Source organism: Protomyctophum parallelum (assembly GCF_964188405.1).
Source record: "Protomyctophum parallelum genome assembly, chromosome: 2".
NCBI lineage: Eukaryota > Metazoa > Chordata > Actinopteri > Myctophiformes > Myctophidae > Protomyctophum > Protomyctophum parallelum.
The window spans coordinates 30,880,601-30,895,115 of NC_139699.1; the positions used below are offsets into that span (position 1 = coordinate 30,880,601).

Genomic DNA, 14,515 nt, shown 5'->3' on the forward strand with positions numbered 1-14,515 from the left:
TAGACGTCTAAAACACGTCTAAAAATAGACGTGTTTTAGACGTCTATTTTTAGACGTTTCTTAGATGTCTATTTTTAGACGTTTTTTATCCCATTTTTAGACGCACGTCTAATATTCCAAATAGCTGGTTAAATATAAGTTCCCGATTATACCTTACATGCCAGTGTGGCTCAAAAGATAAATCTGAGGTTCGTAATCCAAAGGTTACTGGTTCAAAACTCCATCAAAACTAATACTCAACCAATGCTGCAGTAATTTGGACTTTTCAAGGCTTGAATAAAAAATAAAAACTCAAAAGCACCAGGAGACATGTGCTGAATGCCCAAAGGTGCGTTGGCGTAATGGTGTGGAGCGCTTGACCCGTTGCCTCTGCTACAGGCAGTTGGCAGGTTCAAGTCCCATGTCATGACATCAAGGTGCTGGAGGACCATCGGGAGACGGTGCTCTCTCCCCCTGTTTCCTGAAAAGTAACAGTCGGGGGTTATGTTTGAAAGAACCCTGTCCACCTAACATTTTACAGATAAGAATTAGGTCAAACGTTTACAAATAAAATTGCAATGCATTTTGGCCCATCTGACAGAATAGTCTGTGTATTTGCATACTGGGCCCCGATTATAATCGTCGACAATGGCAATGTCATTTTTCTTGACTTTTGACAATGAAAAAACTACACTATAGTATATTTGTTTAATAATCGTCGCAAAAACCATGAACTATAGTTCATGATTTTCGCAACGATTTCAAAAACCAATATGAAAATGATGAAAAAACGACATACTATAGTTCATGGTTTTGGCCCATCATCTGACAGAATAGGCTGTGTATTTTCATACTGGGCCCTGATTGGTGGCCCAAAACTTGGTTGGAAAGTCCCTCTTTTATGTCTGGCTTCCAGGCCAGTTGGAAAAGGGCACACTGAGAGGTGGTAAGAGTATGTTAAATTGGACATTTTCATGGTAAAAGGTTAGCTGGACAGGGTTCTTTCAGACATAAGCCCCAACCGTTACATCTCAGGAAACAGGGGGAGAGAGCACCGTCTCCCGATGGTCCTCCAGCACCTTGATGTCATGACATGGGACTTGAACCTGCCAACTGCCTGTAGCAGAGGCAACGGGCCAAGCGCTCCACACCATTACGCCAACACACCTTTGGGCATTCAGCACATGTCTCCTGGTGCTTTTGAGTTTTTATTTTTTATTCAAGCCTTGAAAAGTTCAAATTACTGCAGCATTGAGCTGTAGGATGAACATGTCTTGAACATGGAATGTCTGTACTGAAAGCCTGATGATTAGACCACTGCACCATCAGTCAGACACTCTCAGGCAAAGTCTCCTGGTAATTTTGAAGTGATCTTTTGTTTGTTAGCCTTCAGTTAGTAAAGTTTAAATAACACAGAATCATATTAATCAGATGTTTCTTAGCGCTGTTGAGGTCTTCTTTTATATGATAGTGTAACAGCCGGGAATCGAACCCTGGTCTCCCACGTGGAAAGCCAACATCTTAACCACTGCGACAATTAGAGTTTTGAGGTCATCAGGCTGAGGCTGAGGCTGAGGCTGTGAGCCACTGCTATACAATAAAAAAAATCAAAAAACGATGGGCTATAACCCATGTTTTGTTTTCATTTTTTTCGAATCCTCAAAAATGATGAAAAACGGCGTGCTATAGTATGCCGTACGGTATGGGCTATAGCCCATGGTCAAAAATGATGAAAAACGAGGATAACTTTTTTTTCAAAAATTAAAAAAACGATGGGCTATAACCCATGTTTTTTTTTTCTTCATTTTTTTCAAATCCTCAAAAATTATGAAAAACGGCGTGCTATAGTATGCCGTACGGTATGGGCTAAAGCCCATGGTCAAAAATGATGAAAAACGAGGTTAAAAAAATAATTCAAAAATTCAAAAAACGATGGGCTATAACCCATGTTTAGTTTTTTTCATTTTTTTTTCAAATCCTCAAAAATGATGAAAAACGGCGTGCTATAGTATGCTGTACGGTATGGGCTATTAGACGAGCGTCTAAAAAGGGGATAAAAAACGTCTAAAAATAGACGTCTAAAACACGTCTAAAAATAGACGTGTTTTAGACGTCTATTTTTAGACGTTTCTTAGATGTCTATTTTTAGACGTTTTTTATCCCATTTTTAGACGCACGTCTAATATTCCAAATAGCTGGTTAAATATAAGTTCCCGATTATACCTTACATGCCAGTGTGGCTCAAAAGATAAATCTGAGGTTCGTAATCCAAAGGTTACTGGTTCAAAACTCCATCAAAACTAATACTCAACCAATGCTGCAGTAATTTGGACTTTTCAAGGCTTGAATAAAAAATAAAAACTCAAAAGCACCAGGAGACATGTGCTGAATGCCCAAAGGTGCGTTGGCGTAATGGTGTGGAGCGCTTGACCCGTTGCCTCTGCTACGGGCAGTTGGCAGGTTCAAGTCCCATGTCATGACATCAAGGTGCTGGAGGACCATCGGGAGACGGTGCTCTCTCCCCCTGTTTCCTGAAAAGTAACAGTTGGGGGTTATGTTTGAAAGAACCCTGTCCACCTAACATTTTACAGATAAGAATTAGGTCAAACGTTTACAAATAAAATTGCAATGCATTTTGGCCCATCTGACAGAATAGTCTGTGTATTTGCATACTGGGCCCCGATTATAATCGTCGACAATGGCAATGTCATTTTTCTTGACTTTTGACAATGAAAAAACTACACTATAGTATATTTGTTTAATAATCATCGCAAAAACCATGAACTATAGTTCATGATTTTCGCAACGATTTCAAAAACCAATATGAAAATGATGAAAAAACGACATACTATATATAGTTCATGGTTTTGGCCCATCATCTGACAGAATAGGCTGTGTATTTGCATACTGGGCCCTGATTGGTGGCCCAAAACTTGGTTGGAAAGTCCCTCTTTTATGTCTGGCTTCCAGGCCAGTTGGAAAAGGGCACACTGAGAGGTGGTAAGAGTATGTTAAATTGGACATTTTCATGGTAAAAGGTTAGCTGGACAGGGTTCTTTCAGACATAAGCCCCAACCGTTACATCTCAGGAAACAGGGGGAGAGAGCACCGTCTCCCGATGGTCCTCCAGCACCTTGATGTCATGACATGGGACTTGAACCTGCCAACTGCCTGTAGCAGAGGCAACAGGCCAAGCGCTCCACACCATTACGCCAACACACCTTTGGGCATTCAGCACATGTCTCCTGCTGCTTTTGAGTTTTTATTTTTTATTCAAGCCTTGAAAAGTTCAAATTACTGCAGCATTGAGCTGTAGGATGAACAGGACTTGAACATGGAATGTCTGTACTGAAAGCCTGATGATTAGACCACTGCACCATCAGTCAGACACTCTCAGGCAAAGTCTCCTGGTAATTTTGAAGTGATCTTTTGTTTGTTAGCCTTCAGTTAGTAAAGTTTAAATAACACAGAATCATATTAACACTAGAAAAATTTTCACTACTACTCAGTCGGCTGAACGGTCAGGGGGACCGTGTTTTTGGTGCGATTTGATTGGCCACTCTCTCCCCCACTCGTCCCTCTCCAGCTGGAGAAGACATTGTTCAAGCCTGCATCCCATTTCCAACAAATTAAATCATATATGTTTCTAAACACATGTTTTCACTCCTAAAATGTATAAAACTAATAATACATGTGAAAAAGATATATTTTGCCGTTGCCCGTTAGTGCTATATTGCAACATAGCCATGGAAGAGTGTCGCGTTGCTGCCTTCTGTTGTTTTTTTTTTCCTTCCAAAAGAGCAAGATCACTTGTCTTTTCTTGTGTGTTATCGATGTAATTAATATATGTGACCCCACGCGATGTACAGACTGCTTGACTAGGCATGTAAACATGACATAATTGTATTAATGTTTAAGTGTAATGATGTTATTGACCGGATTGTCCGTAGTCCTCCAGCCGTTAGCTTACAGTTGCTAATATTATAAGCTAACAACATTACTAAAGCCAATGTATTGCATTAAATGCGGCCTGTCCGCGGTAAATTACTTATACAAGTGAGTCGCGTTATATTTACCTAAATTACCAGCCAAAGTACATTCCAAATAAACAATTATTAGCCACGTTATGTTGTTATATCAGTTTAATTAATAAAAAACATCGTTCAGAATACGGCCGTTAGCACTGTGAATTCAACATCCGGTGAGGAGAGGATACGGATCGTGTATGTGTTGTGTATGGAAATCAGCGCATACAGTGGCTTACCGGATGTAAGCCTTGCACACTAAATAGAAAGCCTGCAGCCTGGTGATACAAAAAATAAACTCCACACGTGAAATGCCACTGCATGTTGAGGAGAAACCCCAGCTCAGCTGCTGTTTATAACATCGTGCAGTTATTGAATTCATGAACATTTGCATGCTTCCCTGAGAGGGAGAGAGAGAGAGAAAAAGGAAAGTTCCACGGATCTGGTCGCTTGCAGAAAAGTTTACAGATAAAGAAGGACGGACAGGCTGAACTATTTTGACTGACAAAGAGCTGGCGATATTTAGCCTATATGCCAGAATAGGCTGTGCTGTGAAACAAATTAATCCACAGCAGCAGGCCTACATACGTTCCACGTCGCTTGCAGAAAGAACTGTTATTTTGACTGACAAAACATTTAGCGGTTCGGGAGGTCTATCTGGTTGGAATTATTTCACACACTTTTTATTTTGTATCGCGCATCGGCAAGCGTTCTCGCTTCATGGAAAGTAAATGTCGGGTCGAGTCTAACCGAGCATTCAATAATAATAATAATAATAACAATGATAATAATCATTGTATTCATATTCCTATAATCTTATCAAAATAATAAACAAATTCCAAGTTAATTAACCAGCCAAACGTATATGATTTAATTCGTTGGACATGGAATGCAGGCTTGAACAACAACAACAACAATGCCGTCTCCAGCTGTCTGTTTGTGTGTTCTTTTTTTTTCTCCACCCCTTTTCTTTAGATCATAACTCGCTCATTTCTCAAAATTCAAAATACCATGTAAACTATGGAATTGGGGCTTTCATTTGGTATATAAGGCGCTATATAAGGCGCTCTCTACGAAACGATATCAAGTGAAAAGGAAATGTCGAGGAATCACCATTAACGTCACCATTATCAAGCAGCGCAAACAAAAGGGGGAGAAAGGGTGACGGCGGTCGATTGTGCCGATTACAGTTAGACTGAGTAAGAGATATATGCCTAAAATCATATTTACAAAACGTTTCAAATGGAGAAAAAAAACAGAGATGATTTCAATCGAATATTTAGACAAAGTCATGCAAGGGGAACTTTCTCTGGACTCCATGGGCTGAGAAAATAAACATTGAAATCTCAAATTCGGTCAGAACGGCTGCTCAGACTTCCTAGTGTTAACACTAGGAAGTCTGAAAAAAATTCACTACTACTCAGTCTGACTATTCCGGCTTAATCGACCGCTCTCCCCCTTTCTTCCCCGCACCACTCGTTCACACCTCTTCAGCTGGAGACGTCATTGTTGCCTACACACACGCACTTTTCTTTTTTTCTTCCCTCTCTTATAAATACATTATTATACACCCAATGAAAATGTACACTTCACGGATTATATAGGCATATATTGCAACATAGCCATGGAAGAGTGTCGCGTTGCTGCCTTTTGTTGTTCTTTTTTTCCTTCCAAAAGAGCCAAGATCACGTCTTTTCTTGTGTGTTAGCTTACATTTGCTAATATTATAAGCTAACAACATTAAAAGCCAATGTATTGTAAATGCGGCATGTCCGCGGTAAATTACTTATGACTTTGACTTTGACTTTGACTTTATTAATTCATGCTTGCAGTGGAGCCGAGGCCCCACTGAAAAAACTGCAGAACTTTACAAATTGATACATGATAATAATAATAATAATAATAATAAATTAGACTAAAAACACACAATTATAAGGTTAAACATTTTCAGGGCAGCAGAGCATGGACATGTATGCAGTTCAGGTGGCCATACTGTGTTTTTGTGCAGCTAAATAGTGTCATTATATAGCCTGACTGCAGTGTGCTGTCCTGTTGAATTTACTGTTGAATTTTTCAGCCTGTTGGTCTTGGCCTTGGGTTCGGGTTCAGCCAGCTTGTGTTGGTTCCTCAATGTCCTGGCAGTGCAGCTGCCTCGTGTTGGAGGTAGCAGGTCATGCAGAGGGTGTTGTTCATCGTGCATGTCCTTGACCATCTTCACTGCAGCCTCCTCTCTCCTGCTCTGGAGTGATGGTAGGGGTTGTGAGATGTTACCAGCTCTCCTTTTGATGATTTTGCAGGCACGTGTCTGGACTCGCTCTAGCTCTGCCTGTTGTTTCTTAGAGCAGCCCACTATGAGCACTGAGCTGTATTCCAGACACGGCCTGATGAGAGTGGTGTAGATGGTGACGAGGTCATCTGCAGGTAGTCCGTGTCTCGCCATAACCGTGAGATAGTGCAGCCGCTTAGAGGCAGTTTTTATTGCATTTTCAATGTGCACATCTCCAGTCAGGTTTTGGTCAAGGTGGTATCCTAGATACTTTGATGTTTCCACAACAGGTACCTCCTGTCCCCCCAGCATAAGCGGGGGAGGTTGTGGTGGGTTCCATGAGAAACATATTCTGAGTTCAACCGACTTTTTCCCGTTGAGCATCATTTTGTTCTTTTCTGCCCATTCGTCCAGCCTTTGTGCCTCCAGGCGCATTGATGTGTCTGACATGATGCTAGATATGGGAATCGCTCTCGACAGTCCGATGTCATCTGCGTACATCCAACATCAAGAGTGTCCTCAAACACAGCGTCCCGGGTAGCCATATAGAGGAGGAAGACATATGGGGAGACGACCCCCCCTTGTGGCACCCCAGATGTGACTTGAATCCAGGGGCTGTGGGCCCCATTTGCCGCCACTCTTTGTCTCCTCCCTGTGATGTAACTGTGTAGCCAGGCTGTCAGAGATGGGCATAGTGCTAAGTCCAGTATGTTTTGCATCAGGGTCCCGTGGTCAATTCGGTCAAATGCTTTTGACATATCTGCCAACAGTACTCTGACCATTGTTGGTTTAGAGTCAGTCTCAGTGAGCCAGGTGTGCATTGCTCTGACTAAGGCTGTTGTGGTACTGTGCTTGGGCAGATATGCATATTGGTTTTTACACACGTTGAGCACTGTGGGCATAAGTTTTTTCAAGACAAAACGTTCTATTATTTTGCCAACACAGGAGGTTAGAGAGATGGGACGCCAGTCTGAGATTGAGCCAGGGTCTTGGCCTTTGGGTATGGGACAGACATTTGACTCTTTCCATATATTGGGAACACACCCCTGTTGGTAAGAGCAGTTGGCCAGATGTGTAATGACCGGGGCCAGGTCCTCTGCCTGTTCTTTAAGCAGCCAGGTTGGGATACAAGTGAGTCGCGTTATATTTACCTAAATTACCAGCCAAAGTACATTCCAAATAAACAAGTATTAGCCACCTTATGTTGTTATCAGTTTAATTAATAAAAAACATCGCATTTCTTTGTCCCAACTTGCAAGTACATGAACCACGTGACCGGGCTGTTTTCTGCCCCCTCAATGTCGCAACCCAAATATTTTATAAGATGGCTCTCCGCATCATAAGTGCATAATACTTGTTTATTTGGAGTGAACATGACAATGACGAGTAAATAAATATTAACACGACTCCCGTCGATAAGTTATTTAGCCTGGACATTTCCGCATTTAGCTGAAATCGGGCTTAGTAGCCTACTATTATATTTGATTGATTGTGCCAAAGAATCATGGTCGGGTCAAACCGGCCATGCAAACGAAAAAGTTATATAAATATATATAAAGTTATATATTGTCATTTTTATATAGAGGGGGAAACATTATAGGCTACGCGTGTTATCGATGTAATTAATATATATTTGATTGATTGTGCCAAATAATCACCTAGTTAGCTGTGTTGTGTGTAGTTGTGTGTTCTTTTTTTTCCCTCCACCCCTCTTTTCTTTAAATCATAACTCGCTCATTTTTTGCTCATTTAAAAAAACTCAAAATACCATGTAAACTACGACACTATCGGTTGTGTAGGCACTATCTACGAAACGGTATCAAGTGAAAAGGAAATGTCGGGAAATCGGTTTATTGTGTAAAAGATTGGAACGTCTTTTCAAATACGGCCGTTAGTACTGTTAATTCAACATCCGGTGAGAGGAGGATACGGATCGTGTATGTATTGTGTATGGAAATCAGCGCATACAGTGGGTGGGCTTTAGACCGGATGTAAGCCTTGCACACTAGCAACAGCAGCAGCATTTGAGAGAGGGAGGAGGAGGGGAAAAAAATTGCCTTGCGTGCAGGCAGACTTGCAGATCAGTTCCACGTCGCTTGCAGAAAGAACTGTTCTTTTGACTGACAAAACATTTAGAGGTTCGGGAGGTCTATCTGGTTGGAATTATTTCAAACACTTTTTATTTTGTATCGCGCATCGGCAAGCATTCTCGCTTCATGGAAAGTAAATGTCGGTCGAGTCTAACCGAGCATTCAATAATAATAATAATAATAATAATAATAATAATAACAATGATAATAATCATTGTATTCATATTCCTATTATCTTATCAAAATAATAAACAAATTCCAAGTTAATTAACCAGCCAAACGTATATGATTTAATTCGTTGGACATGGAATGCAGGCTTGAACAATGCCGTCTCCAGCTGTCGGAGGTGACAGACGAGTGGGGGAGAAAGGGGGAAGGCGGTCGATTGTGCCGATTATAGCCAGACTGAGTAAGAGATATATGCCTAAAATCATATTTACAAAATGTTTCAAATGGGAAAAAAAACAGAGATGATTTCAATCGAATATTTAGACAAAGTCATGCAAGGGGAACTTTCTCTGGACTCCATGGGCTAAGAAAATAAACGTTGAAATCTCAAATTCGGTCAGAACCGCTGCTTTCAAATTTGAGACATTTAACATGGGGCTCAATGGCAGCTCTATAGGCACGTCAAAAGTCACTTTCACCTAGAATTTTTTGAGGATTAAAAAATATATATATATATTGTATTTTTTTGTTTTTTTCAAATCCTCAAAAATGATGAAAAACGGCGTGCCATAGTATGCCGTACGGTATGGGCTATAGCCCATGTTCAAAAATGATGAAAAACGAGGTTAATTTTCTTTTCAAAAATTCAAAAAACGATGGACTATAACCCATGTTTTTGTTTTTGTTTTCATTTTTTTCAAATCCTCAAAAATGATGAAAAACTGCGTGCTATAGTATGCCGTACGGTAGGGGCTATAACCCATGTTCAAAAATGATGAAAAACGAGGTTAATTTTCTTTTCAAACATTCAAAAAACGATGGGCTATAATCCATGTTCTTTTTTTTTTTAATCCTCAAAAATGATGAAAAACGGCGTGCTATAGTATGCCGTATGGCATGGGCTATAGCCCATGGTCAAAAATGATGAAAAACGATGATATAAAAAAAAGGGCTATAACCCATGTTTTTTGAATTTTTGATTTATTTTCAAATCCTCAAAAATGATGAAAAATTGCGTGCTATAGTATGCCATACCCTCGTGGTGTATAGCGGTGTATGAGAATGGGTGTTGCAACACCCATTCTCATACACCCATCCCCAATGCATTCTCTATGCCATGCAAGACAAGTCAAAGGCAATTGTCTATGACTCAGGAGAGATATTAGTTTTGAGGTCGTCAGGATGAGTCTGTGAGGCACTGCTACAAATGGCCTTCAGTTAATACAGCTCTACATGTTCAAATCCCTGTTCTCCATAGTTTAATGCTTGAGTGTTTCAACTTTACTCACTGAAGGCCAACACACACAATTACCAGGAGACTTTGGCTGAGAGCGTCTGACTGATGGCGCAGTGGTCTAATGATTGGTCTTTCAGTACAGACATTCCATGTTCAAGTCCCGTTGCTCCTGTAGCTCAATGCTGCAGTAATTTGAACTTTACAAGGCTTGAATAAAAACTCAAAAGCACCATGAGACATGTGCTGAGTGCCCAAAGGTGCCTTGGCTCAATGGTGTGGTGCGCTTGATCGATTGCCTCTAGTAGTATGTATGTATGATTTTCTCTTGCATTATTGTCATGCACTCTAGGGCAATACATGACAAAAAGGGAGTCCACACACAAGGCAAACCTTTTATATTATACATTTATTATTTTAAACAATCATTACAACAAACATCAAGGAACACTAAATAAATATATACGTACACATATACATATATGTATACATATACATACACACATGCCTACATACATATACACACATAAGTAAAACTGAAATTAAGAAAAGCATTTGACATACAGGTGTGTTTTTAAAAGATTTTTAAAAGCGGGCACAGTCTCTGCTTGCCTGAGAGCCAAGGGGAGGGCATTCCAGAGCGATGGTGCGCGTGCTGCAAAAGCCCGGCCACCACGGGTGACAAGGTGAGTTCTGGGATGGACTAGAAGGGCACAATCAGAAGATCTGAGGCTGCGCACCGGCCTGTGGGGTGTTAGCATGTCTGTGATGTAGCTGGGGGCTAGTCCATGTAGGGCTTTGAAGGTGATTAATAGGATTTTGAAATCGATTCTGAAACTTACAGGGAGCCAGTGTAGGGTAGCCAGGATTGGTGTGATATGCTCACGTTTTCGTGTGTTTGTAAGTAAACGTGCAGCAGAGTTCTGCACCATTTGGAGGCGTGCTATATTCTTTTTGCTCATACCGGAATAGTCAGAGTTGCAATAATCTAATCGTGAGGATATGAAGGAGTGAATGACGGTTTCTAGGTCTGCATGGTATGGATGTATGGAGTGTGCTGTGTGTGAGTGTTGTAAAACGTGTGCAACTGCTTGAAAGGAAGGTAAGATAGCTGGCTGAGAGCATGGAAGGAGAAGCCCTTATATACTCTCCCAGACCACACCCCACTCAGGTGTACACAGTTGGCCTGACGGCCTGCTCCACTCTGCCCTAATCACCCAGGCTGCTAGATAGCCTACTGAGCAGAGGCAGAGGGGGCAGGGCCGTCACACCAGGAGACATGTGCTGAGTGCCCAAAGGTGCCTTGGCTCAATGGTGTGGTGCGCTTGATCGGTTGCCTCTAGTAGTATCTATGTATGTACAGTATGTATGATTTCCTCTTGCATTATAGTATCAGTCATGTCATGTTTTTTGACACTGGGTGAAAAAATGGGTTACAAAAATCGTCCGATAAAACATTTAGAGGAAGAACCATGTTTTCAATTAGTATTTTTTCAATTCGTTTTTTATTTTGATTTGAATACTTTATTAGTCAAAATGTAAACAGCACATGGTACAGTAAGACATTAAGGCTAAGAGGATAACAATGGAGTTAGAATGTAGTTTAATGTTCAATATATAACAATATAAGACCCCCCTCCCCCCTCCTATATTTTATACTTAAGTTGATAAAATGAATCAACTGAACGACAAAACACACTACAGCATCAGTCTAGGTCTAGGGTTTCACCCTATATTTAAACACACCGACTGCCATGGACGGAGATCTCCGTCTGTTGACGTTTTATATTGATTCAGATGGAGATCACGCTATATCTATCAGTGTCTATCTATCAGTGTCTCCGTGTCAAGGATATAAACCGGAAGTCATTGGTCCGTCAGTAAATAGGTTCCCCCTCGTTGACTTACGATAGCCGAAATCTTAACACCCTTTTATCTCGGATTCTAATCCCAGATTCCAATTCTAATCAAAACAAGCTTTATTTACGATCAATTCCGGTCACGTCGCTGGTCGCGGTGATAGGATTGCTTAACTGTGAGCAAACTTCCGGTTAAGGCCCGGGGTAATTTTTGCCCCTTAAGGCACATCACTTTAAAATACCCATGGCACATGAATGGACAGAGACTGAAGCAATCGTGACAGTCAATGTTAATGACGGATCTCCCCTCAGCTGCGCTGGTGATGGAGGAGCTCAACCCGTACACCAAGATCAGCCCGGCGCTGGCGTCGGGGCGCCAGTCTGCGGGCGCCGTGCTGGGCATCGTCTTCCTGCTGCTGCTCATCATGGCGCTGCTGGGCCTGGTGGTGTGGTTCCGCTACAGACGCACGGAGAAGAGACACCATGTGCCTACTGTCAGCTACACCCCCACCCTGCACATCAACACCACCGACTACTCCCTCTCTGGTGAGACCACCATGTTCGGTTGTGATATGCAGTGACCGCTTTCTCCTCCAGGTGGCAGTGTAGTTTACTTGCATTGTGTAGCGGTAGTAGTGGCTCAGAGGCTCTGCCTGATGACCTAAAGCATAATATCTCCGCCGACCAAGGAGGAATTCACCTTTGGGCTAGAGGTTAAGATGTTTGGCCTTAGTGTCCCTTTCATGCGCATGAGACCAGGCTTCAAATCCTGGGTGTTACAGTTGCAATGTGCCATTTCTCCAATGGGGCGATTGAGGTTGTTTTTGACGACTCTAGTTTGGTTTGCAATATGCATATGTGTCCCTTGGATGTGTGTCTGTCTGTGTGCGTGCATGCATGTGTGTGTGCATGTGTGTGTGCATGTGTGTAGCAGTGATGTCTCCTGTGGTAATAGCAGGGTTGGCGTGTGCAGACTCGGCTCCCACTAACATCTCAGCAGGGGGGCATGGCTTCTCTAACCCCGCCTACCACACCCTGGGGCCGCCATGCTCCTACGCAGCACCCTACGCCACGCCCCACAAGAGGACCACCCCTGCCAAGGTAGGTTTCACCACTAAACGCAACAAGCTGGCTTGGGAAGTCACTTGGAATTCTGACATAATAGATAGATAGCCTTGCATAAAAAGCAGCCTTTCTCAAAAGAAAATACCTTTCCTATGAAAGAAAAAGTTAAAACAACATTTTACAAAAAAAAGTCTTAAAGTATTACACTTAAAAATAAAAGAAACAGCCAGGAGAAAATAAAAGAGAGTTTTAACACTTTTTACAAGAAATTATACTCCCAACCACAAACTAATAACGAACCTCAGGTTGACTCTTTTCTTGCGTCTCTTGACCTGCCTACTGTCACGGAAAACCAAAACAAAGATTTAATAGCCAGAATAACAATAGAAGAAATAGAAGCAGCGATTTCCAGGCTGAAGGGAGGCAAATCGCCAGGTACAGACGGCTTCACGGCTGAGTGGTATAAGGGTTTGAGAGAGGATTTGGTACCCGTTTTATTAAGAGCCTTTAACTGGGTAATGCAGACAGGGGAGACACCGTCTTCCTGGAAGGAAGCAATAATCTCAGTTATTCCGAAAGAAGGAAAGGATAAAGTCGAGTGTAACAGTTACAGACCCATCAGTTTATTAAATTTAGATTATAAATTATTCACGTCCATATTGGCACAAAGATTAGATGAGATTTTAATTTGTATCATTTCAAAAGCGCAAACAGGTTTCATTCGCCAAAGGCAAACACAAGATAATATCAAAAGAACTCTACACATTGTTAGCCAAATAGTCCAGAGTGGAGAGGAGGCAGCTTTACTAAGCCTTGATGCCCATAAAGCCTATGATTCAGTATTTTGGAGCTTCCTATTCAAGGTATTAAAGAAGTTCGGGTTTCATAAGTCTATTATCAAGACATTCCAGGCGTTATATAAAAATCCATCTGCTAGAATAAAAATTAATGGTGACTTGACGGAATCTTTTACTCTGGAACGTGGTGTCAGACAGGGCTGCAGCGCTTCTTGCAGCCTCTTCGCAATTTTCATTGAACCATTAAGTCAAATGATAAGACAAAATAGAAATATTAAAGGTGTAAACATGGCAGACGGTGAACACAAGTTGGCATTATTCGCAGATGATTTATTAATATATTCAACACAGCCCACACAATCGATTCCAACTCTAATGGAGGGACTAGAGAAATACGGATCTTTTTCAGGCTACAAGCTCAATATTGAGAAGACCCAGGTTATCACTTTTAACTATAATCCACCTGAGACTATGTTGGGGAAATACGACCTAAAATGGGACGCAGACTCGATACGGTACCTGGGAATTGTCCTGCCTAAAGTTTTATCTAAAATAACAGATCTTAATTATGGCCCCCTGAATGATAAAATAAAAGACGATCTGGCGCGTTGGAGCCTCGTCCCTTTTTTGAGTCTTAGTTCCAGGATAGACTCGGTCAAAATGAACATCCTACCAAGGTTATTGTACTTATTCCAATCCCTCCCAGTCGAGGTGACAACCAACCAATTTAAAGAATGGGACAAATTAATATCCAGGTTCATATGGCAGGGGAGGCGACCCAGAGTTAGATATAAAACTTTACAATTAAAAAGGGGAGCAGGGGGACTGGGCCTCCCCTGTCTATTTGACTACTACTGTGCCGCTCAATTGAGGACTCTTGTGTACTGGTGTACGCCTTCATATTCAGCAAGGTGGAAAGACATTGAGGCAGCATGGGCTCGGGAGGTACCACTAGCCGCCATAATTGGGGATGATAGGTTAATAAAAAATATGAAAGATAGAAATAACCCCTGGATTAATACAGCATTAAAG

General features: G+C 41.6%; 1 protein-coding gene across 1 annotated transcript in view; it reads left to right on the plus strand.

Annotated features, from left to right (window-relative positions):
* The window catches only part of LOC310855215 (uncharacterized protein), a 114,518-nt gene that overhangs the window by 90,125 nt on the left and 9,878 nt on the right, over window positions 1-14,515 (plus strand). Inside the window, exon 20 of the mRNA XM_083760136.1 lies at window positions 11,934-12,167. Within this exon, the coding sequence (XP_083616262.1) occupies window positions 11,934-12,167 (234 nt within the window). The remainder of the gene's footprint in view (window positions 1-11,933; window positions 12,168-14,515) is intronic.